The sequence below is a fragment of the Lepidochelys kempii genome, chromosome 2 (assembly GCF_965140285.1).
Source record: "Lepidochelys kempii isolate rLepKem1 chromosome 2, rLepKem1.hap1, whole genome shotgun sequence".
NCBI lineage: Eukaryota > Metazoa > Chordata > Testudines > Cheloniidae > Lepidochelys > Lepidochelys kempii.
This window is the reverse complement of record NC_136381.1, coordinates 183,059,341-183,083,750: the sequence shown is the minus strand read 5'-3', so window position 1 is coordinate 183,083,750 and position 24,410 is coordinate 183,059,341. Positions and strand designations below refer to the sequence as shown.

Genomic DNA, 24,410 nt, shown 5'->3' with positions numbered 1-24,410 from the left:
CCTGCCTCATTCAATGATCAGTCTTGTTTACTCAGTGAAAATTGTGAAAAGAGGCAGCTGTTTGGTATTCATTTATTTTTTATGCTCAATTCTTGAATGTGTCCCCTACCTCATCACTGCACACTGATCCAAAAACTTCACTGCACACCAGTGCAACACTGCAAGAGACAGGGGATACAGCCCTGCCTTATTCACTGTCCTACCTACATACTGAATAAGACAATGATCCTGCAGCAATAATTACAGACAGAATCTTGCACACCCATAGTAGGGTTTGAAAGTTAAGGATTTAGGAGCAATCTTAAGTTATGCATTTCCAGTCTATTGAGTACTTCATTCTGAAACCTTAATGTTATTTTAACTGGTTTTTTTATGGAGGGTGTGTAGGTATGTCTACACTGCACACCGCTGGTGGCAGCATATAGGGTAGGCATAGCTACAAGGAACAGTTAAAAGTAGATTTCATCCATACCACATTGTGTAGCTACACACATCAGTAAAACACTCTAAAAGCGGGGTTTTCCCTGCAGCTGGAGTCTCACTGCAGTGGGGAAAGGCTCTGGCTGCAATCTGTGGCAGAGAAAAGCTCCAGCAGTGGGGAGGCAGCAGGACATTACACTGCTACAAGGCATTGCTTGGGCATCTCAAGTGCCATGTAGGGTATGTACTCTAAGGATTCAGGTGTGTCTTTACTTGTCTATACAGCTATTTATACTATTGCTAAGGGGGCGTGCAGTGTAGGTTTTTTCACATGGCTGTAAAGAGTATACAGTATAGATATATCCTATGTGAACTATATATGCACACATTTACTATTGATGTAAATACATTTTCACATTATTTTCATGGGCGCGTTACACAACTCCACCTTTAATGTTCAGTTTGAAGTTGGATGAATCATACCTTAGAAAGTCTGACTGGGTAAGCCTGTAAAATTATGGATGGTCATCTCAACAATCTGAGCCTAGTGAGTTGCAAAACACAGTTTAGAACCTCCAATTACCAACAATTCTTGTAATTTGGCCTGTCTGCTGCTTCCTCATTTTTCAAATGAGGAATTCGCATTTAAAAAATTTCCAACCTCAAAGGAGGTTTAGTTCAAATTTTGGACAAAGGTTAGGGTGGATCTTTCTCCTCTCTGAAGAGGTTTCCCTATCTGCACTTTTAATCTCTGATGGGTTTAAACATTTCCATTAGTTGCAGTTTCTATTGACATATATCAGTTTAACAGAAAATACCTATAGTAGGGAAAATACAAGATTTAAGAACTGGAACACCTATAAAAAGACTTAGGGCCAGATTTTCATTTGCTCAGCAACAACAATTGAGGTCAGATTTTCAGAAGAAAAAAAGGTGTTTTAAGGCACCTAAATTAGGGCCAGATTATCAAAAGAGCTTAGCACCCAACATGAAAATGCAGTCATTATTTAGGTGCCTAAACAGCAGATAAGATCCTATGAACATGTCCCAGAAAGTGCATGCTGAACTCTATTGGAAACCTGCCCCCATGTGTCAGATTCAGGACTTTGGCATTCAGCATTTTAGCTTTCATGTGTAAAACATATTGGTGAAATATCCACCTTTATACAAACATTCCTCACCACCACAATCTAAAATTGCATACTCCTTCAAATCTCTCAAAGCCATGTGAAACCTTCCTACTGACCTCTTTATAAAGCATTTTGAAATCTGCTGATCAACAGTGCTATAAAAGAGTATTTATTATTATTCATCTCTTCACTGATGTTTCCATACCTTCATTCATCATTTGTCAGAGTACGCTTGTAGGGTAGACACCTTGTCTTTTTATGTCTTTAAAGTGCTACATACACTTCTTTCTCTAGTAGTCTGTTCACATATTATAGATCCGTGCATGTATAAATAGGCTGATTAAAGGAAGAGTCTCCAAACCAGACGGATTATTCTGTGTATCAGAAAAGAGGGGGATGCAATGATAAATGATACCTTATTCCACCTCCATGTACACCTATACAAAAGAAAACATTTTTTCCTTAAAATTTTCCTATTTACATTAAATTTTTCTTTGTGCATGTGTGTTACCTGCAATCAATTAGAATTCAAACTCTGTAGCTGTAGTCAGGGCAGAAGCAAACTGAACTACCTTTTCTCACTATGAAGCCACTTAAGCTGCCATGCATTCATTCTGCTGCCCGCTGCCTTTGAAATTAATGCATGAGCAGCAAAAACTGGCTAGATCGTTCAATACCAGACTGTTAAAAAACAAAAACCTGTTACAGTACAAGCTAGTCATTTCCCAACAGAATCTGCAAAATTAAGTGTGAGAATCCTGAAATTTGTCACCACTTAAGATACTAAAATTAAATATTAAACAAAAAACTTTTCTGAAATAAAATGTTTAGAAAAACATGGTAAAATCACTTAATGAGGGGCATGACAGAAATACCAACTATAGACAGAAGAAACAACATTACAAGAGGATCTGTACTTTTCCACCGATAGGTAACAAGTGACCAGCTTTGTGCCTCCCACTGCATCTGGAGCATGCAGTTGCCTGGTAACTTATGTGTTATTGCATATTTATTGCATATACGTATAGACACAAACAGTTTACTTGTTAGCTTTAGCAGACAAAATAATTTATGGGGATAGTACAGGACTTTACTTCAGTGAGTTTTAAGCACATCAGGTCTTAATTTGAATGTTTTTCCACAAAATTGTTTGTATGTGCATCTAAACTCTAAACCATAGAAGCAGCAGTCTAGAAACCAAAATAGTGTCAAATACTAGTAATTTTTAGTTCTCCCAGAATATCATGGGATTAAATTTTTGTAGTAAAAGTATTTCCTTACATTCTCTCTTTCAATCTCTGGGCTAGACCCTCAGCTGATGTCAAGTGTGCAGTTTTACAGCCGCTGAAGATTTCACCCCAAATTCTTACCGTGTTCCCAGTCATTGAGTGCTTTGGTTGACTAACTGCCTTATGCAAAGAGACAATATCATATTCACAAAAACAACTGTATATAGAACTATGCAACTACCCAAATAAGACAAACTAAGATTTTACCCTTCAAAATGATATTGTGGGGGTTCTACATTCATTTTGTCTCACTCATATCTAGATATAAAGTATGCTCAGTTTGCAAGTTTAAAAAAAAAAGCAAAAAAAAGCTCTACCAGCTTCACCAACTCAACTGGCCTATAGCAATCAAACTGGATTTCTTCCATCTGAAAAACCATTATATGTGCAGCCCTCATGCTTTTCATGTAACCTTGTTTTCTTCAGATTATATCATTAGTGACATTTGAACAAAACTTACTTACCATGGGCTTTCAGTCAAGGTGGGTTCTTTTCATCTTAAGCATCATCACAACAGAAACTAAATTGGGTCATCTTATTTTTTTATGATTAAGATACTGTTTATTTCTAAGAGGCAACTAGATCACAGTGTTGAGTACAGCATATCAACCTATAGCCAGATCCTCAGCTGGTTTAAATCAGCACAGCTCCACTCCAAAAATGTGCATTCACATTTTTCTATGCTCAAATCTGGGGGCCATTCTTGAAAATTTGTCCTTAAATTCTTAATACAAAGACTCGCCACTGCACCTCTTCCTAGGCTTGCTTGATAGTGAATAAGGGTTGACAGAGCTAAGGATCCAGTAATACCTTTAGTATATATTGTATTGCTTAGTTATAGATAATTGAAAGGGGCAAGAAAGCCTGCCTTGGTTTTACAAAAAAACTTTAATAGATCATAATATCCACAGTGAAAAGCAGAACTGAGAGTATATAAACAAGTTCTAAGACAGGGATAGTCTATTTTTTTGACAAGGTCTAAAATTTCTTGGTCAAAGTATATTCAAGCTTCAGACTCCAGAGAAATATAAAAAACAACAACAATTAAATAAAAAGATTTCGGGGTCTAAGTCAAAAGCATCTGGTGATCCGAATTTGGCCCACAGTCCACCTATTAACTACCCCTGTTCTAGGATTTTGGATTAATGGTTTATAAAGTGTTAACAGGGTCTCTGAAACACAGATTAGCCCAGAGTGCCTTAACTGGAAACATATTTCACTCAGTTGGAAGAACACTTCTAAAACCCATTATGTTTTCTTTAAGGAAAATGAGTATCATTCTCTATTAAAATTAAGAATGTAGGCAAACCATTTTATTCTATTAGTTGCATAAGAAACAGCAAGTTGCAACATCCTAATATAAACTGTTGAAGCTTTACACAATTGAGGAAAGGATATGCACTGTATCACAAACAACTAGTCTACTCACAGGAAGATGATCAGTAAACAAGTTTTGGAACATAATCTCAGTCCCCGATAGCTACAAACATAATTCAGAACGCATAACAGATGCACAGCAAGATAACAACTAAAAATTATTGAAGATACCCCATAATGTATAAGAAGAGATTCATAGCACTGGATACTGAACTTCGGCATCAGAATGTCAAAACAAAAATGAAATTTACAATTAGTCAATAATCACGCCTTCTAGTTATGGTTGGATAAGGCTGAAATGGACAGATGACCATAGTCAACATTTACTCTTGATGTGGGGTGGTTTTGGTCAACTTTGGCTTGTTTTTAGAACCAATTCCAAGACTCCCCAAAATATTTTAAAAAACACCTCTAAATTATATTTGTAGAGAGATTAAACTGACAAAAAGTAATTATTACCTGAAACTCTATTTGCCCTGTTCTTTTATTTTCAGTTTTCAAACAAACATCAAGGGTAAAATCCTAGTATACCAGAAATCAGTGCACGTTTTGCCACTGATTATCATGGAACCAGGATCTGGCCTCATGTATCTTTTATTTTTATTTTATAAACCATCAAATGTTTCAGTCCGTGGGGATTTTCATAGCACACATTGGTATAGGAAACAGTCTTTTACCACAGAGACCCAGCCACAGCAGCTCTGTCAACTCTTGTCATTGAAAAACATAAATAACCGACCAATCCTGACGTACATTTTGAAACCACTACCCCAATCATGTACCTGCTGTGGTTTTTCGCTTTGAAATCTAGTTGACATGGAAAGATTGCAGACAGCTACATTCCCCAGGGCCACTGATTAGTTCTTTTCAGTCAGGTGAGTGGGGTGGGGAAATCATGTTTTTTTATAAAAATAACTCCACCACACAGCCACAAAACCATATACTCAAACTGTGTACGTTTTTAGTACGATTGCTTAACTTGCATGCAATTTGGCCATGATCAGTGATGGAGCACAGTCAGAGTTCAGCAAATTAATTGCTATGCACTTGACTAATGGAAAGCTTACATATAATTTAATACTTTGTATTATATCAGGGATCTTTTCTCTGTTTCCATCTAATTTGGTAAAAGACTCTGAACACTCAAAGAAAATGTCTTCAAATAAGAATGATCAAAAACAGAAAAATTTCTGAAGTCCTATTCAAGGGAATAAAAAAAAATTTTTTTATAAGAATGCAGTAGACAAATATAAAACCAACTCATATGAATCTTTAGTATGTGCTTTACATCTTTATCTGCTAACAAAAAGCAATATACAAGAGCTAGGTATTATTACATAAAACACTGAGATCAACTTAAAATCCTGAAACTCTGAAATACAGTTCAGTTAAGACATTGGTTGTTGGGTTTTCTAGTTCTTATTTGTGAAGTTCTGCAACTGATATGTCAAGAATTTTTGGGGGGGGTCGGGGGGGGCACAACTTGAGAGACAAGAAGTATAAAGAAGCTCGTGCCTGTATTAGAGAATAGTACTGTCAGAGTTTTGCTGGCTAGACAAGTTAAGGAAGTCACTACATCAGATAGCATACAGGGAAAAAACTGGCAAAAGAAAACTGTCAATATTACTTTAAACTGTGTTCATAAAACAAAATGTATTGATTTTACCCGAGTCCTACTTTAACTTTTAAGACCAAAAAGTGCAGCCCTAATTTTAGATTTGTATATTTTATAAAGCTACATCATAAAAACCTTTTGGTTCTCAGCCTTGTATAATTTTAGTTCAGATATTGTCCCCTCTAGTGGTGACTTAAAACACTGTGTTCTGAAAAGCAAAGCGGGCTCAGATATTTCTAGGGACAGTACAGTATCAATGTGATTGAAGTACAAGATTTCCAGAGAAACCAACATCATACATAATTCATTTAATTAAAAAGCTTATTATTTGCACTTCCAAAATGGCAATTGGTATAAATATTGTTTGAAAAACTGCACTGGAAGACAAATAATGGGTGTGGAATTTAATTCTTTAGCACAAAGTTGCAAGTAATCTCCAGAGCACTAACTCTGCTCCCTTGTAATCTGTGAATATTTAATACCATACGTATACACACAAATATATCAAGAGGAACATATGCAAACTTCAGAAAGTGGTATACCAAAACACTCACAGAGATAACAGAATTAGCACTTCCTCTTTATGAACAGTAAGAAACTAACAGCAAAAAAAAAAAAAAAAAAAAAAGAATGAGGCAATATTAAATTTAGTTCTCATGAGAACACTCAATGTGTGCAGAGAATAGAATGCTATACATTTCACTCTTTATGTTCTGACAAAAGACCAAATGTTGATCACTCAAAACTCTCTTTGGACCAAGTTCTGCTAACATTACTCTCCCAAAATGTCTGATTTGCATGTTCAGTTTATAAACATATATGCAAAACACCAAGTGCAATAAAGCCCGGTGAATACAGACAACAATTTATAGTACTTGATTTTGGAACAAGATTCTACAAAGTACCTCCTAACCCGCCAATACCCAAATGTGGGACACAGCATGTGACGGAGACTCAAAATGAGGGGAAAAGTATTTCAGGAAAACTTTAAAATGCTCTGAGATTCAGTCATGTAGCATAAATAACTTTCTAAGTTTCTTGATTCTTTATTTCCCATGTAAACAATTTTCAACAATACAAGTCCAAATTTGTGTCGAATGTAGGTATCTTTGGGACGAAAGGTAATGATATCCTTCAAAATGAGGTACAGTTCAGATGTATGTTTTGCATTGGCCTATTTTCAGTGTCAGGAGAGTGAAGACTAGGATAGTAACTATGAGACTAGAGAAGACTGAGAATTGTGCTGGCTGGAGCCAGTATCATTTAAAAGGAGTGAAGACAATTTTAGTAAATAAAAGAGAGAGTTTGGGGTTAAATAGCATGCAAAGGTAACGTTCTGATCAACTGAAAGTTAGCACTTTTGTAAAACAATACACAGAATTAAACCATTGTCACAGAAGAGGCTGGAGAGGGAAGGACAGAGGAAGCCACTGAAGGATGACTGTCACAGGCCAATCTAAGCAGGACTGACAAAAAACAATTCACACTCTCAAAACAAATACACCCTGAGAAGTTTTACTGAAATAAGGCCTTTCCCCATTTAAAACTAAACAAAGTTGCCCTCAGCTTACTTCAGCCAGGGTCCCAGCAAAGAGAGATCGTGGCTTACCTGAGTCAGATAAAGAAGGACATCATTTACTTCAGCATAGTCCAGAAGAACAATTTCTCTGGCATACTTTCCAACCTCTGGAGTCTCCTCCTTCACCAAGCCCTTCCCACTAATTCTCCTTCCCTTTTCTGGTGATACTAGGCAATTCATTAGTTACCCACACCAGGGTCCATCCCTCTCTCCTGCACATCTATGCAGTAATGGCAGGCAGCTGTGATCTTTCTCCAAGGCAGGAGGAGACCAAAGGGAAAGAGTGTAAAGAAGGAATAAGCTGCAGGGGGCATACTTTAGAGCCAATCTCCATTTTTCTTGTCCATTACATTAAAGACTGCACCATTTTCTTACTTTTAGAAAAGCTCTAACAAACATGGAATCACATCCAATGAGCTGAGCCCTCTGGGCCTAGAGGAAAAGCATCCAGAAGAATCTACTTACTGTTGAGTGGTACTATTTTAAACCATATATAAGTGAGAATGGGCATACTTCTGAGTCACTTAGAGATTGAGTCTCAGCCTTAACTTTCTGATCTCAAGTGCCTTGTTTCTTCCTATTTTTTATTTTTAAAGATTATTATAACTGCAGATATCTTTTCTACTGCATTAAAAAAACCAACCAGCATATTTAACAAAAAAAAATGTTTGTTTTATTCTGAACAGCAGATCAGTCTTTACAATAAAGTCATGATTTTAACTTACAAAGTCAGCATCAGCAATGAATCTTTCCTGAATAGGAAATTTTACCTTTTATCAAATATCAACTTCAAATGTAAACAAAAACTAAAAGCACTCCATTGAGATAACAGAATATATAACAAGAGTCTTCATAGATGACAAATGAATCAATTTACACTTCAGGTCCTTCTCCTCCAGGAACCAGCTGTATAAGAAAAGGACAATTTAAGAGATACAGTATGAAGAAACATAGTACACGTTTGATTTCAAGATTTAAAGTGAGAATTGTCCGATATGGCTTTGTACATATTTATTATTAAACACTACTGAAAATATTTTTACAACAGATGGAAAATTTAAAGTAATACTAGAACATAACACACGTGTACTTTTATAGGTAAACTGACCCAATTTGAACTAAATCACCCCCTAATTCTACTCTTACAAAGAGCAGCTAAATAATCAGATAAAATGAGTGACATTATAGCTTTTATAAGACAGTGAAATGTTGTGAAACTTCCTGTGCTTGCTAATCTCCTATTCCTCTTAAATTTTCTAGCCTATATTGTGTATCATTTATACCAGGGGTCTCGAACACATGGCTGGCGGGGCTATTTCCTGCAATCCGCCAAGTAACCCTTACACCCCCCCCCCCCGCCGCGGCCTACCTCCAGGCCAGGGGTGGGCAAACTACAGCCCCCACAGCACAACGTCCCTGCAGCCCGGGGTGGGGGGGAGGCGCGCACGCCAGAGGGCTCCGTGCATTGCCCTGGCTTCCAGGCACTGCCCCCCACAACTCCCATTGGCCGGGAACGAGGAACTGCGGCCAATGGGAGCTTCGGGGAGGTACCTGGAGGAGCAGCAAAAGCAGCGCATGGACCCCCCCCCCCGGATATGGTTCCAGCTGCTTCCCGGACAGAGTGGGGCCGGGGCCAGGGAGCCTGCCCTGGCCCCAGTGCGCGCCGCTGCCACCCTGGAGCCACTCTAGGTAAGCGGCGCCAGGCCGGAGCCTGAACCCCTCCTGCACCCCACCCCCCAACTCCCTGCTGCATCCCAACTGCCTGCCCTGAGCCCCCTGCCTGCACCCCAAACCGCTGCTGCACCCCAACTCTCTGCCGCACCCCACACTCCCTCCTTCACCCCAACTCCCTGCCTTGAGCACCCTGCTCCTCAATTCCCTGCCCTGAGCCCACACCCCCTGAGGGCAGGGAGGGGGCAGGAAAGGGGTGGGAAGAAGTGGGGCAGTGGCGGGGCCTCATGGAAGGGATGGAGTGGGGGCAGGGCCAGCAAGGGGTGTGTGTCAGTGATGCAGCCCTCAGGCCAATGCACTAGTCCTCATGTGGCCCTCGTGGTCATTTGAGTTTGAGACCCCTGGTTTATACCATGACTGATTAGTACTTGAGCAGAACACTTACCAGTGTAAATGTTCTCATTTTATATATGAATTTTAGCCAACAAGTCATGATGGAATAAAACTTTTTCCTCACTCCAGTGGGAATCTGTTGCCACCAGATAAATGCACGCGTAGATGTTTCAGGAATGAGAAACCAAGGAATGTAGGAACATTCAACACAATAAAAAGGAATGTCTAGATAAAAAACTGCTACTAATTTTCTTTTCTTTGGCATTCAGTTGGTGGGAAGATTTTCAGTTTAAAAACACAATAGCACACTTTTAAAAGTAGTTTGCTTCCTAAATGAGGAACAGTTTTTCTGCTTCTGTCGCCTCTTCTTCTTCTTGTGTAGCAGCAACCCCAAATAGAGGTATACAGGTTGGCTGCTCATTTCCAGCTGCTTTTATAAACAGACTTGCTTTGCAATGAAGAGCCTGGACATTCGCAGATGCAGTTGTAACAAATAGGCAAGACAGCACCACGTGCTCTCTTCAGAGTACAGTTTAAGAGCTGATGCTTTAACTCAATAAATATTAAAGAAAGAAATGTAAAAAAGATATAGGAACTATCATTTATTTTACTGACATTTCTCTCTAAGAAAAGAAACAAAAATTGAAGATGATTTTTCTTTAAAGACAATAGACAAAACGATTATCATGATAGGTATTTATTGTGCAGTCTTTAGTCCTTCAGGCCCTCATCCTACAACACTTAAGCAAGTATTTAGTCCCTCTGATTACAGTGGGCCTTAAGCTACTCTGGTGAAAAATCAGGCCCATACTCTCATAGCAGGCAATAGGAAAAATAAGATATTGGCTGCAGGATCAGACCTACAATAATCAATTACTGCTTCAGCCCTCATTCGCATGCATCAGAAGTATTATGTTTTAAGTTTACTGTACATTAAGATACAACTAAGTTCATGTTTACATTTTCACTTTTGTTTTCAAAATATAACATGGAACATGTGTAATCAAGAAATTTAAGACTAGGATTACAGTATGAAATTTCAAAGGATTATTCTGTCAGAACATGTGTTTAAAATTTAAAATAAATATGAGTTCAATCTTACTTGAATGAATTAGTCAATAACTGAATTCCACATATACTAAAAACCAGTCAAAAACAAGTAGTACACCTGACTTACCATTGTTATGTTATTTCCATTTAGCAAGATCTGATCTAATTTTGTGATTCTTCTTCCTTCAGGTGTGATTTCGCTGATCAAACATTAGGAAGAAAAATATTTAGTATATAAAGTTTACAAAATAAATCTGGATTTGTGGCAAGAGCTGTAGTTACACAAGGCGCTATAATAGGCTGGGTTATTTACCAAGAGTAACACAGAATTTAGATGAATCACAATACAGTTTTGGGACACCCTCCACTGGCCTCAACATATGAAAAAGACAGGTTTCAGAGTAGCAGCCGTGTTAGTCTGTATTCACAAAAAGAAAAGGAGTACTTGTAGCACCTTAGAGACTAACAAATTTATTTGAGCATAAGCTTTCGTGAGCTACATCATGAACTTCATCCGATGAACTGAGCTGTAGCTCACGAAAGCTTATGCTCAAATAAATTTGTTAGTCTCTAAGGTGCCACAAGTACTCCTTTTCTTTGTAAGAAAAAGAGTTTCAACTGGCAACATGAATAACGTTGCAAGATAAGGGAACAAATGCCCTCTTATCCCAGACTACACCTACTTTTTAACTCTTTGTCTATGTGTCAAAGCAAACATTAAACTAATGGAGAATTCAACATGGAGTTCAGGGGGAAAAAATCAAGGGTGCCAAACAGGAAAGGTTAAAACATTTAATATGACAAAATGCGTGGCAGCCATTCTGTGAGGCCGACTTCAGTACCCAAAAAAAAAAAAAAATTAAAAAATCCTTAACCCGAGTCAACTAACAATGTGAAATCCTAGTAAAGACAAGGCAATTTATAGCCTTCACATGAGCTACCAGATTGAGTTCAAAAACACTTTGTTTGCAGTGAAGAAGAGGTACAAGATGTTTCACCTTTTGCAAAGGCAATACATCTTTAAGTGCTCTATAGCTGGTTTGCAGATGACCTGTTACCTACCAGTCAGAATAGAGAGCCAAACCACAAAGCCTGGATACTGGTGTGCTAAGCACACTCAGCACCTGACTTTGCCACCTGCCACACACAGCTATTTAAGAGGTGGCTGTACAGGATGAATTCCCATTGGATTATTTACAAATAGTTTAAATTTGAAGCCTAAATTACTCAGTTGTGTCAAACCTTTTAAAGAGGTCAAAATGGTTTGCTTCCTAATTCAATATACCTTTTCTGTAAATGGGAAAGAAAAAAAAGCACACAGTAGCCACAAAGAAACAGAGGCAATACTTACAACTCTGTAACATCCTCTAACACCATATCTGAAGTCTACCGTCAAGGAAAACAAAAAACTAAAATATCCTTGATTTAATAACTTTACCTGTATTTTCATTTTATAAAAATGGTGTGACCTAATTTTTAAAATAATTTCAGCTAGTGTGGCATATTTATCCATGCAAGATGTAGAAGCATACATTCTAGCCACCTAATTCAAAATATCCAAACAAACAGATAAATAATTAAGCTTATTCTAAAAAGAAAATTGGTAAATAGCAAATATTCCATTTAAAGGATACTGACGAAGTCATCAAATCCTAGGAGTGTGCCAACAATTTCTTTATCACTCTTCATCACAATGTGAATACGTGAACCTATACACTTGTCCACAAGCTCTGTAAATCAGAAAATATTTTATACAAGATTACAATCTAAATTTAAACATATACTAAAGTCATCTTTTTAACACACTCCTTTTAAAGAATATGTGGCAAAATTGTACACATTCAAAATTATTGCCAAGAATACTCAAATGTATATGCAAAAATAGTTTTTATTTTTATTATCTATTATACATAAGGTGCATCCTAAAATATCCGTAAAACACCTAGAACACATTGAGCACTATCTCTCTCTCTCTCGGCTTAGCAGAATTTAATTTTCACTTTTATAATTTTGACAGATGTTTATTTTTAAGCTTTTTATCTATATTTTCACAGCTTTGCAAAATTATGGGCTTTAAGCATTTCCCCTCACCCCAATTTTTAATCCATTTAAATTTTCACAGCTACAGTAAATTATGGAGGATCTGACAATTATTTAATGACAGACACTGAAATTCAAAAACTTAAAGCTTTATAATGTAAAAATAAATTGTCAAAATATACAAATATCCTTATATCAAACTCTAATAAGTTCTCAAGCAACATTTTTCTTACTTTGCCCTTGTACATTTAAAGTATCGATGGAAATATTTTTTTCATAAGTTTGTGTACAGTGAAATCAATTTTTACCAATATTTAGGGATAAAAATATAATCCTCCCAAGCTTAAGTATGTAGCAACTGACTTCGTAGTGAAGGTAGAGTATTATTATTACTGTTCATCATCTGTTTTGGTCGTGCCCACAATGTGATAGGCACTTTCCGGGTATATCAATAATTTACATTTTAGGAACCTTCAACACATTTTCTGTCCGTATCCTATTAATCATAAACCATTTTTTCTTAATGTTCCTGATTCTAGGAAATCTTTGGGAGAAATATAATCTTACATAAGGAAAAGTTAATTTGAGGAAAAATATTTATTTCTGTTGGAGAAACTAACCAACCAACCATTGGTCAGCTGCCAAGAGATTGCTCACCGAGGTTACTTTTCCTCCCCCAGCACCACACTGTTTTTTGACATCACCATCTCTTTGCTTGAAAGAACGTTCCCAGAACAGTTAAGAAAGTGCATTTTGCAGATTCAGTTTATTAAATGTTAAAAGAAAAGTTGCAAATTGTTTTGGTACTATACACAGTAGAACCTCAAAGTTACAAACACTTCAGGAAGGGAGATTGTTCATAACTCTGAAATGTTTGTAACTCTCAACAAAATGTTATGGTTGTTCTTTCAAAAGTTTACAACTGAACACTGACTTAATATAGCTTTGAAACTTTTCTATTAAGAAGAAAAATGCTGCTTTCCTTTTTTTTTTTTTTTAAGTAGTTTACGTTTAACACAGTACTCTACTGTATTTGGCGTTTTTCTTGTTTTGTTTTTGTCTCTGCTGCTGCCTGATTGTATACTTCTGGTTCCAAATTAGGTGTGTGACTGACTGGTCAGTTTGCAACTCTGAGGTTCTTCTGTAGTCACTCCACCCTCCTGTAACGACGCGTATGAGTATGTCTACACTAGAAATGCTACAATAACACAGCTGCAGCATAGAAACTTACAGCAACTGAAGGGGTTTTCTTACATTGTTATAGTAAATCCACTTCTCTGTGAGGCTGTAGCTAGGTCAATGGAAGAATTCTTCTGTTGATCTAGCACTGTCTCTACAATGGGGTTCAGGTTGGCTTAACTCTCTCGCCAGGGCTGTGACTATTTCACACCCCAAACAGTATAGCTAGGTTGACCTAAGTTTTAAGGGCAGACCAGGCGTAAGTCACTTAAAAATATATATATATATAATATGGAGACAAGAGAGTTCTCTTACTTGGCCATTAACAAAAGCCTAAACCCTGCATCAGATTCACACTGGGAAATCCCTTTGCCCATGCAGAGCCCTACTTATATCAATGGGTATATCTCACTCGAAAAAAAAAAAGTGTACACTTAACTCCAGTTAAACTAGCAGTAAACTCTTGGCAACTCAGGATTTAACTCTGGCTAGCAGTTTCAATTAAAGGTTATAGAGGAACCTGGGGTTAAACTCAAACTAGTCTGGTCTACACTAGAAAATTAGGTCCATTTAAGTACTTTGGTCTGCAGTGTGAAAAATCCACACCCCTAAGCAGTGTTAAGGCAACTTAAGTCCATTGACCTAGCTACCGCCTCTCAGGGCAAGTCTACACTGCCACTTACATTGATATTGCTTATGTTGCTTAGGGGTGTGAAAAAACCTGTAATTTGCATCGCTCAGTGACCTAAGCACTGTCCATACCAGTGCTATGACAGTGGGAAAGACTCTCCCACCGACACAGCTTCCGCCTCTCACGAAGGTGGAGTAATTATGCCACTGGGAGAGCTCTCTCAGCAGTGCAGATGCATCAGAGCAGCTGTGCCAACGTAGCTTTTAGTTAGGGCTAGTCTACGCTGGCAGTGCTTTAACATGGTTTGTGTAATCAGGGCAGAGCACTGGGAGAGAGCTCTCCCACCACTCTAAATAACCAACTCCACAAGGGGCGTGGCTCCCTGCACTGGTGCACTGTCTACACTGGCGCTTTACAACACTGAACCTTGCTGCACGGGGGGGGGGGGGGGGTAGGGTGTTTTTTTCCCACATCCCCTAAGTGAGAAAGTTGTAGCACTGTAAAGTGCCAGTGTAGACAAACCCTTAGACTAGCCCTCAGGAAGGTGGTTTAACTACAGCGATGGGAGAACCCCTCCCCTTGGGATAGGTAGTGTCCACTCTGAAGCCTTTTAAGTGTAGACAAGTGCTGAATTGATGAATCTTCAGGAAGGTCTCTGCACGTGTAGCTGGGGGTATGATTCCCCAACGGGTAGAGAGACAGTTGCACTAAATCTAAACAAGTTAAACTTGGAGCGTAGCCCACAGCCGGGCACCCCACAGACGCTGTCTGGGGACTCCGACTGCCACAGCGAGGGAGCTGGGCCGGAGCTGGCGGCTGGGTCTCCTCGAGCTGGGAATCGCGGCCCCACTGCCGGAGGAGCCGGTCTGCCCCTCACGGCTAGCGGCGGCACCCGAGTTAAGAACATGCTTTTGTGGGGGGGGGGGGAGGCACTGCCGACACGCCGGATTGGAGGGAGGCTCCAGCAACAACCACCCCCACCTCGGCAGGGCCATCCCTAGCTATTCTGGGGCCCTATACAGCCCCCCTTCGGGTGGGGGCAGGCCCCAGGCCTCTGCGGGGGGGGGGGGTGTGGCGCTGGCTTCCGGGGCAGGAGGGAACCACCCCGCAGCACTCACCGGCGGCGGCGCTGGGTTGCTGCACTTCCCGCCGCCGGTTGAGAGCAGGCCCGGACCTGCTGCAGAGCTCAGGGGCGGGGGCCCTGGGGAAGCGCCGGAGCAGGGGCGGGCGCAGCACCCGACGCGCTCAGGAGGGGAGCCCGAGACCGCCCCTCCCGCCAGCCTCCCCGACCCCGGACCGGAGAAGCCCAGCACCCCCCTGTCCCTGGGCGGGGGGGGGGGGCGCTAGTTACCGAGCGGCAGGAGCTGAGACGGGTTGGTCGTCGCGTTGGCCGCCATCTTGAAACCAGACCTCACCAATCGCAGCTATCGGAAGAGAGGGCTTCAGCTCCCTCCGCCAGCAGCCCTGGCCAATGGATGGCAGAGCAGTCGGGCGGCTGCCGCTCCGAGGCTCGGGCTGCAGCGGGGCAGGGCCTGAGTGGCAGAGCTGCTGAGCACTCCGCCGCCGCCGCCGCCTCCTTCCAGATTCAATGGAAAACGCAGGGGCTTTGACAATGAGGCTCCAAATTAGGGTTGGCTCCTGTCCAGGCTGTCCCAGGAGAGTCCCTTTTTGGTGGTAGCTGCCCTGGGAAATCCGCAAAGGTGCTGGATATACCCTGCCACCAGCTGTCCGGTTTGATGGGCTCCGGGACCTCCTGGATGGCCCAGGTTTTTGTTCTGCACGGGTGGCAATGCTACATCAAATACTCAGGCCTGGTCTACGCTAGGAATTTCCATTGGTATAGCTACATCTCTCAATCCACACCCCGAGAGACGTATCTAAACTGACTTAACCCCCCCCCCCCCAGTGTGGACAGCACTAGGTTGACAGAAGAATTCTAGCAACCACCTCTCGGGGAGGTGGTGTAGGCAAGGCCTAAACAAAAATGTCACTGTGGCCTTAACTCTGCACCTGTTAGCATCAATACCATATTATAACAGAGTGCCAGCTCTGCTCTGAGTTTAGGTTAAGCTTCACTTTCCGTTTAAAAGTTGGCTCTTCTAAGTGGCCTAAAATTCCTGTGCTTACTCAGACTGGCTTGAAATTTGGTGTGCCTCATGTGGTTCTCTGTAATGTTACTGGTACAAAATTGGGATCATTTGAGTATGGGGTTCCTGAGATACAGCATCTACTATTTACAAAATCAACTAATTCTTCCAACTTTTTTGCCCTCATCTAGGGCTGAGACTATGGCTCTGATCCTCCCTAACCTGTCACTCGGGATTTATCTCAGCTAGTGGATGGCACCCGCTGCCCCTCTGGGACGGTTATCTTGAAGAAGTTATTTGGAGTTGTTACAAAAGTAGGTGGAGCCACAAAGAATGAAATGTGCACATGCCCATGCAGCAAAACTAGGACCCTGCTGCAGCAAGATGGTTCCCAGGTAGGCTGTTGCTCCAACAGCTGGGCAGTTCAGAGGAATATGCTGTGGCTATTGAACCTAAGCTGCACCCATGCGCTGTGAATTTAAACTCTGCCTTTGTCAGAAATCTAAGAATGATCAGTGGGAATGTTACTACCATTTGTCTGCATCAAAGTGGTTTTATACTTTTGGGAAATGGGCTCTGAGTAATACAGCTATTTTAGAAGTGACTCCATTTTCTGGAGGGATCCTCTCCCTGACCCTCTTATGTGAGCTGACATTTGGAGGAGCCATGCCCCTCTGAGGGAGTCTGAGCCCCTTCCCCTCCCCCCTCATGTGAGACCCTCTCCTTAACTCCCTTCTGCCTCTGTGTGTCCAGATCGGGGAGGACGCTACCCCTCTGGATGGGGAGCTGAGAACAGGAACGTTTGGAGCACATGTGGAGGTGAAGAGTTGAGAACTGACAACATGCTTAGTGCATAGGACAGGTTCACAAGTACTGACACTGAGGAGCGGCATGAGAACACCGACTGAGTTGAATGGTGCAGTTCATACATCTCAGACCTACTGTTTCTAGCTGTATTCATCTCCATGGGATGTTCTCATTCTGCTGAGAAAATCTAATTGAGATGAATGGGCTACTTCTCACCTCTCAGCCTCTGTGCTGCAGATGGATAGGGAGAGGCCGCTCCCCATATACTGGGCCCAGCTTTGAGGTAGGACTCTGCATCTCCATTCTTCTGCCCCTTGCTGTCTCTGACTGGTATAGGCACACTTCACAGCCCCACAACTTTTCCCACCTCTCCGTGGCCCCTCCAAGCTTATGAGAGGCATGGAGTGGCAAGGAGGAAAGTTGAGTTGGGGGTACAGGGGGAAAGGCTCAAAGTGAATCATTCTTACTTGATCAATTCCAGTGGGGCTATTGCCAACTCCTGGGAGAGCAGAGTGAAGACTGTGTTGCATGGGGAAGCATAACTTTGTATTTCCTAATTTTCACATTTGTGTCACCTTAGGTTTTCATTTCTTGGTTTTCAGAAGCTTAAGTTATGCATTCTACACATTCTGTTAGGGCACCAGAGACCACTGGACAACCTTAACTCTGCGTTAGCCAAGTTTTTTGGTCATTTAATTTGGTTAGCACTAACAACATGCATGTATACAAACTATGTGTTTGTATAAAGCAAGTTTTGACTTCCTCATACTCTGTAGAACATGCAGACATACTATTGAACTCCACTCTCTGCTATCACTAACTTCCTTGTCCTTCCTCCCCTCCATTTCCCTTGTATGCTGGTGGCTGTCTCACCAGTCCAAAGAGGAATGAATGACACACACAAGTCTATTTCAGGCCCTTATCTCAGGGCACAATTTGTTGTTTAAACACAAAACTCAAAGAATTCCCCTGACCAACATAGACTAGCTCTCAGAGGCTTTTTCCTGACCAGCCTCCCACTCTGTAGAACAATGCTCACAACTCTCCTTTCTGCTCACTATCTGCTCTTCAATTCCAGAAGGCAATTTTTTTGTTTTTTCACATGCTGTCCATCATGTGGCCCTTTTGCTCTCATTTCATTCATCTGGGGAGGTGAGTTAAGCCTGGCACAGGTGCAGCTGAGTCCCAACTCCTCTAAAAGCCAGCTCACCCTGTGATATGCCCTATCTCCACACATATAATTTGTCTAAACTAGAACCAAATACAAATTCTATGCTAATTAATTCTGCAAATGCTCACACTACTAGCAAATAAACAGAATTACGTGCAAAGGTATATTCCAAAGTCGTTTGCAGTGGAAAAGCTGAAGATAAAATTCTGCTGAATTTAAGCCTTTATCTGAGAAATAGAAATGTATGTTTGAGACTTCAACGAAGAGAATATTATAGTGGATGTGGAAATGTGTTTCTAATCGGAGAAATTTGATTTAAAGCATATCCATTAAAGAAGCATCACGGCAAATAAAAAAGGGTTGGCAATTCCTGGTTGTCATTAGTGAAGAATGCAGTAACAGATAAAGAAAGTCCCTCTAATTATTGTGCCAATGGTATAGTAGCAGTCAATATTATTAAAATATGACAGCTAACCATAAGAGGGCTATGGTTAACATATGGTTAATTGTGTTGTTTGTATAATAACTATGCACAGAGAGTAAATTCCATAAGGAAGGTGCACTTTGCATGTGTCTGTGACTGTTCCAACTGTGTATATCACAGCATCCACCTCCCTTCCTCTTTCATAAGTATACAGGTACAAAATGAATAGGGTAAGCTGCAGAATATGCAGAGAATATGGCAAGCAAGTTGCTTTAAAATATAGCAGCAGGCTCCCCGTTTTATTACATGACCTGGCTTTTTGCAGAAGAATTTTTTATCCTTTCTATTGCCTCACATAGCAGGAAAGAGAATTTTGAACAATGAAAAAAAATTTCATTCGGAAACAATAAGTAGGATTTATCCAATGTCTACATCACAAAATGCATAGTAGTGAGAGCAGTTTCAAACTTCGTTTCTTTGCTGTACTGCACATGAAAAGTAGGTATTCCCCTGCCCTTTTTATAGTATTGAGTGATGTAGCTCATCACTGAAGGAGACAGTGGCTAATATTTCATATCACTTTTCTTTCTTGAAATTATACTAACAATCAAAAAAGTGAGACAGAAAAGGCCTAATAACTAATCATTTGGCTGCCAGGGCAGATTGTCCCTACAGACTTTTGTTCCCTAAAGTATATTTTATATATAATAGAACTTCTGTTGAAGCTAAGAAATATTATGTAATTATAGGCTTTGATCTATTGTTATTGTCTGAGCCCTTGAGTATTGTGTTAATGCTGAGATTTTCCTGAAGCATTTTTTTTAATGCTTTTAGAAAGAGAGTCCTTTCATCTGATTTCCACAAAGAAGCTTAATGACTGAGAGCCTGTGTGACGCTCTGTACCTCGGGGAAATACTCTACACGCCCGTGTTCATCTTTATAAAACGATTGTGTGGTATCCAATGCAAAGTTTGTCATGTTGGGTGTCTTCAGAAGGCTCATGATGCAAGCAAAAACTCTCCAAGAGCTGAGAGGCAGTTCATACCTCATCAGGGCATGTGTGGGACAAACCTAGCCCAGCCTCACAGGAACAAAGGACACTGGCCTAGACATCAACAAAATAATCTGTTGGACTCTTGAGGGAGTCACCCCCCTCTTTCTTTGGTCAGTTTGGGACTGTCATGAGGTAATGCTCACCTGACTCTGGGATGGGGGTGGGGGGCAAAGCCAAGAGTGAAGAAAGGACATGATAAAAGGGAGAGACATTTGCCATGCTCTCTCTCTCTCTCTCTCTTCCGTCTACACCTACAGACACCACACCAAGCGACTGAAGCGCTGATCAAAGGGGAGAGCCTGGCTGAAGAGCAACCAGCCAGTCTGTGGTGAGAAGCATCTAAGTTTGTAAGGGCATTGAAAGTGTTACGGTCAGCTTAGAATGCGTTTTGCTTTTATTTCATTTGACCAAGGCTGACTTGTTATGCTTTGACTTATAATCACTTAAAATCGATCTTTGATATTAATAAAGCTGTTTGTTTATTCTACCTGAAGGAGTGCGTTTGGTTTGAAGCATGTCAGAAACTCCCCTTGGGATACCAAGCCTGGTACATACCAATTTCTTTGTTAAAATGGTGAACTCATATAAGCTTGCAGCATCCAGCAGGCATAACTGGACTCTGCAAGACGGAGGTTCCTAGGGTTGTGTCTGGGAACGGAGATATTGGCTATTGTCATTTGGTTGCACAATCCAAGGAGCAGCTTACACGCCAGAGACTGCATGAACAGCCCAGGAGTGGGGGTTCTCATAGCAGAGCAGGGTAAGGCTGGTTCCCAGAGTCAAGGATTGAAATGATCTAGCAGATCACTAGTCCAGACAACAACAGAGGGGAATGTCACAGCCTGATCCTGCAGCCCTGAATGACAATTTTACTATTGACTTCAGTGGAATATGTTCTGACCTTAAGAGAAAGCAGTTTGGTAGTACCCTGAAACTTGGAACTCCTAATTTTAAATTTTGTCTCTGACACTGAATCTCTCGGTGGCCTTTGACAAGCCACTTCACCTCTCTGCCTCATTTCCTCTATCTGTAAAGCAGAGATAATACTTACTAACCTGGGAGGCTATTGTAAGAATTGTGGACTTGTTCTTGTATCTTTTACACATTTAATAGTCTCAAGTGAACAGACTGATTGAATTGAATGTTATTACTCATGTAAGGACTATTCAAATGACTGAGGAGCTGCAGGATGAAGCCCTGATTAGTTATTGCTTATAAAGCAACACTTTGAAGATCCAAATATTATATAAAGATGTCATTATTGAAGTTTATTATCAATTTTTTTTAGTCTTCAGGAAGACTTACCGTTCATGATCTTACCTATAGAGACTAAAAAGAATCTCACATCAGCTGTCTCTCATCAGCCTATGGCTTTGGTTCTCAACTGTGGTCCACCGCTTCTTCAGGGAAAGCCCCTGGCAGGCCGGGCCAGTTTGTTTACCTGCCACGTCTGCTGGTTCGGCCGGTCACGGCTCCCACTGGCCACAGTTTGCTGCTCCAGGCTAATGGGGGCTGCGGGATGCCAAGAAGGCCAATGGCATTTTGGGCTATATAAGTAGGGGCATTGCCAGCAGATTGAGGGACGTGATCATTCCCCTCTATTCGACATTGGTGAGGCCTCATCTGGAGTACTGTGTCCAGTTTTGGGCCCCACACTACAAGAAGTATGTGAAAAAATTGGAAAGCGTCCAGTGGAGGGCAACAAAAATGATTAGGGGACTGGAACACATGACTTATGAGGAGAGGCTGAGGGAACTGGGATTGTTTAGTCTGCGGAAGAGAAGAATGAGGGGGAATTTGATAGTTGCTTTCAACTACCTGAAAAGGGGTTCCCAAAAGGATGGACCTAGACTGTTCTCAGTGATAGCAGATGACAGAACGAGGAGTAATAGTCTCAAGTTGCACTGGGGGAGGTTTAGGTTGGATATTAGGAAAAACTTTTTCACTAGGAGGGTGGTGAAGCACTGGAATGTGTTACCTAGGGAGGTGGTGGAATCTCCTTCCTTTGAAGTTTTTAAGATCAGGCTTGACAAAGCCCTGGCTGGGATGATTTAGTTGGGGATTGGTCCTGCTTTGAGCAGGGGGTTGGACTAGATGACCTCCTGAGGTCCCTTCCAACCCTGATATTCTATGATTCTATGTAACCTCAGATGTGCAACAGTCTCTTCTGAAAATAACAGATGTTGGTGAAGAACAAAAGGAGAAATTTGTGAGAGGTGTCCTTGATTCTGACGGGACATGTAGCTTCTTTAACCCAGTCAAGAAATTTTGAATCAAAACATTTGCTGACATGGCCAAAAAGATCAAATTTAAGTTTGGCAAGGGCAGAACAATCACAGAAGCTCAGTGTTTTCCACGGAGCCCTGTCCTTAGCAAGATGCAGAGATGACGTGTCAATGGCAATTGTTTTTAGTCACCAAATAGGACCTGTGCCTATGTCTCTCTTCCATGCTGATGGAACAATGAGAAGAACATACGAACGTGAATAAGAGTGTCAGCTGCAAGCTCAAGCTGAAAGAATCCATCAGCTAAGACAGGGGTGGCCAACCTGTGGCTCTGGAGCCACAAGCGGCTCTTCAGAGGTTAATATCCAGTCCCTTGTATAGGCACTGGCTCCGGAGCTGGAGCTACAGGCACCAACTTTCCAATGTGCTGGGGGGTGTCACTGCTCAACCCTGGCTCTGCCACAGGCCCTGCCCCCACTCCACCCCTTCCCGCCCCCTCCCCTGAGCCTGCCGTGCCCTCACTTCTCCCCCCTCCCCAGAGCCTCCCAGCTGATCAGGAGGTGGGGGAGGGAGCAGGAGGCGCTGACCAGCTAGGCTGCCCGTGGGTGGGAGGTGCTGGGAGCTGGGGGCAGCTGATGGGGGGTTGCTGACGTATTACTGTGGCTCTTTGGCAATGTACACTGGTAAATTCTGGCTCCTTTTCAGGCGCAGGTTGGCCACCCCTGAACTAAGAGCATGTAACAAAGAAACCACAGTGTACATCAGAGATGTAATGGCTGTCATACAAACCACGGCTGAAGATAAAATGCACATATTTGATGAATTGGTGACTAAGTACTTGAAGCAGGTCCTAAAATGATTTGACAACGCTAATTCTGTAATCAGAGTCTTTGACAGATATAACAACAGAAACTCTGTGAAAACAGCAGAAAGACAGTGTCAGGCAGGATCTAAGGTTTGTGGAAGAAAAATGCAGTCTTCACTTTTATGTTGTTTGCAACAAGCCAGAGACAGTTTATTCTCAAGCAATTGCAAGGGGGAGTGTGTGCACAGACAAGCATTCCCCCTTCCTAGGCAGATCTCCACCCGATAAACAATTAGGGCAAGCATTTATACCTTTTGTTACATACAATAATGATCAGCTGCTGTGTCTTGTTTATACATATTCCTTTCTGACATCTTACTTTTTCTCAGCAGCTCCTGCTACAATCTGCATTCCATTCTTATCCAACACAAGGTCAAAACAGCATCTCTTACAGTTTTCCCACTCGCTTCCCATTCGCCCAGGCCCTGCCTTAAAGTTTTGTGTTATTAGCGTTAGAGTTAACCTGACTCTTATTTTATTCCTAAGAAACTAAGATGTCTGCCTTTATCCCTTTTTTACTTCCACAGGTTGGATGAAAGAAATACCAGGTTGCTGGAGGACGCCCTGTGCCTCCATGGAAAAAGTTTTTAAATGTGATATCCAACAGTTACTTGTAAAATTCCTCTCTGACTATATGGTTCAAAATGCACCTGAGAGTGTGCAAGCTTACCCAGAACAAGAACTTCTTCTTGCTGGAGCCTTTTACAATGGTGAAGTAGCAAAATCCATTACCGGTAGAAAGTGTAGGGAGTTGAAAAAGCCCAAGAATTGTACAGTACTCAAGAGGAAGTGGACAGAAGGATACTTCTGCATGCTTTATGTGCCAATATGGCTTTTGGGTCTCTTGGTGTCAAAGGAACCATAGTAATTAGGTCTGCTGATACAGATGTCTTGGTTGTTGCTTTTCACTATTTTCCAAAAATGGAACACCTAGATAACATGTGGATTGAAACAGACACCATGACAAGCACAACTGATGATCATTTCTTCATACCCACACATGCAATTTGTGGCACACTCACTCTTGACTTCTGCAACTTACTTCCTGTTATATACATTAACAAGATATGATTGTGATGCTCTGTACCTTGGGGAAACACCCAGGACCCCCATGTTCATCCTTGAAAAATGATTATGTGGTATCCAATGCAAAGTTTGTCATGTTGGGTGTCTTTGGAAAGCTCATGATGCACTGAACATTGCTATTATAGTGATATTATAGTAATTGTTGTTACAGTAATGTTATAGGTTATAATTTCATGTGCACAGTTATGAGGCTGAAAATGTATCCTCATGGCTTAAAATAAGCCCAGGCAAAAACTCTCCAAGAGCAGAGAGGCTGTTCAGACCTCATCAGGGCATGTATGGGACAAACCCAGCCCAGCCTCACAGGAACAAAGATC

At 41.3% G+C, this 24,410-nt stretch overlaps 1 protein-coding gene across 3 annotated transcripts; it reads right to left on the bottom strand.

Moving 5' to 3' along the window:
* Positions 1-8,060: 8,060 nt before the first annotated feature.
* LSM5 (LSM5 homolog, U6 small nuclear RNA and mRNA degradation associated) lies at positions 8,061-15,833 on the bottom strand. Of its 3 annotated transcripts, none has more exons than XM_073332964.1 (5): positions 15,726-15,833; positions 12,159-12,254; positions 11,876-11,903; positions 10,652-10,724; positions 8,061-8,316 (listed from the first exon to the last, which is right to left on the bottom strand). In XM_073332964.1, exons 1-5 carry the CDS (start codon positions 15,769-15,771, stop codon positions 8,284-8,286), a joined length of 276 nt encoding a protein of 91 aa, XP_073189065.1. In that variant the 5' UTR covers positions 15,772-15,833; the 3' UTR covers positions 8,061-8,283. The 3 variants fall into 3 exon arrangements, with proteins under 3 accessions (XP_073189065.1, XP_073189067.1, XP_073189066.1); XM_073332966.2 differs by lacking the exon at positions 15,726-15,833 and adding an exon at positions 15,493-15,681; XM_073332965.2 differs by lacking the exon at positions 15,726-15,833 and adding an exon at positions 13,819-13,954.
* Between the last annotated feature and the right edge of the window lie 8,577 nt (positions 15,834-24,410).